The 1,185-nt window shown below is 66.5% G+C and overlaps 1 protein-coding gene across 1 annotated transcript; it reads left to right on the top strand.

The window, feature by feature from the left end:
* Nucleotides 1-18: 18 nt before the first annotated feature.
* Nucleotides 19-849, top strand: LOC130595006 (uncharacterized). The gene has a single exon (XM_057401343.1). It carries the CDS (start codon nt 19-21, stop codon nt 847-849), a length of 831 nt encoding a protein of 276 aa, XP_057257326.1.
* Nucleotides 850-1,185: the final 336 nt, after the last annotated feature.

Raw genomic sequence — 1,185 nt, 5'->3', positions numbered from 1 at the left:
CCACGGCACAGCACCACCATGGCACAGCACCGCCACGGCACAGCACCGCCACGGCACAGCACCACCACGGCACAGCACCACCATGGCACAGCACCGCCACGGCACAGCACCGCCGTGGCACAGCACCGCCACGGCACAGCACCACCATGGCACAGCACCGCCACGGCACAGCACCGCCGTGGCACAGCACCGCCACGGCACAGCACCACCATGGCACAGCACCGCCATGGCACAGCACCGCCAAGGCACAGCACCGCCATGGCACAGCACCGCCATGGCACAGCACCGCCACGGCACAGCACCACCATGGCACAGCACCGCCATGGCACAGCACCGCCACGGCACAGCACCACCATGGCACAGCACCGCCATGGCACAGCACCGCCACGGCACAGCACCGCCACGGCACAGCACCACCATGGCACAGCACCGCCACGGCACAGCACCGCCACGGCACAGCACCACCACGGCACAGCACCACCATGGCACAGCACCGCCACGGCACAGCACCGCCGTGGCACAGCACCGCCACGGCACAGCACCACCATGGCACAGCACCGCCATGGCACAGCACCGCCATGGCACAGCACCACCATGGCACAGCACCGCCATGGCACAGCACCGCCACGGCACAGCACCACCATGGCACAGCACCGCCATGGCACAGCACCGCCACGGCACAGCACCGCCACGGCACAGCACCGCCACGGCACAGCACCACCATGGCACAGCACCGCCACGGCACAGCTCCGCCATGGCACAGCCTGGCACTGCCACCATGGCTCGGGTGTGCTGGAGCAGGATGGGCCCAGCTCGGTGCAGGGAACACGACGGCTCCTGCACCGCTGACCACCCCCGGTGCTGGCTTTGCCCGTGGGGTCCTGGGGTGCCACCGCCACCGGGTCCCCCCCAACTCAAGCACTTTGTCCACCCCCCATCCCCACAGCGCCAGCCCCGCGCGTGTCCCCGGGTTGGGGGGGGGGCCTGGACAGACATTATGTGGCCTCTACTTGGATTTAGAGTAACAAAGCCTTATGGTGTGTTAGATGCAGTATGAGGGGCTTGTGGTGCTTTCTGGTTTTGCTTTCTGTAGGAATCACTGGTACAGCTGGTACAATTTGGTTTATGGTAGGCTGTTTAGTTGGGCTTGTTTCCCCTGTGTGGATCCTGTAGGTGAATGGGCTC

The sequence above is a fragment of the Pezoporus wallicus genome, unplaced genomic scaffold (genome assembly GCF_028554395.1).
Source record: "Pezoporus wallicus isolate ANWC-B61680 ecotype Strahan unplaced genomic scaffold, APGP_CSIRO_Pwel_v1 contig_14435, whole genome shotgun sequence".
In the NCBI taxonomy this organism is placed as follows: Eukaryota; Metazoa; Chordata; class Aves; order Psittaciformes; family Psittacidae; genus Pezoporus; species Pezoporus wallicus.
Note: the sequence above shows the minus strand (reverse complement) of the source record. Positions and strands in the feature narration are given on the sequence as shown.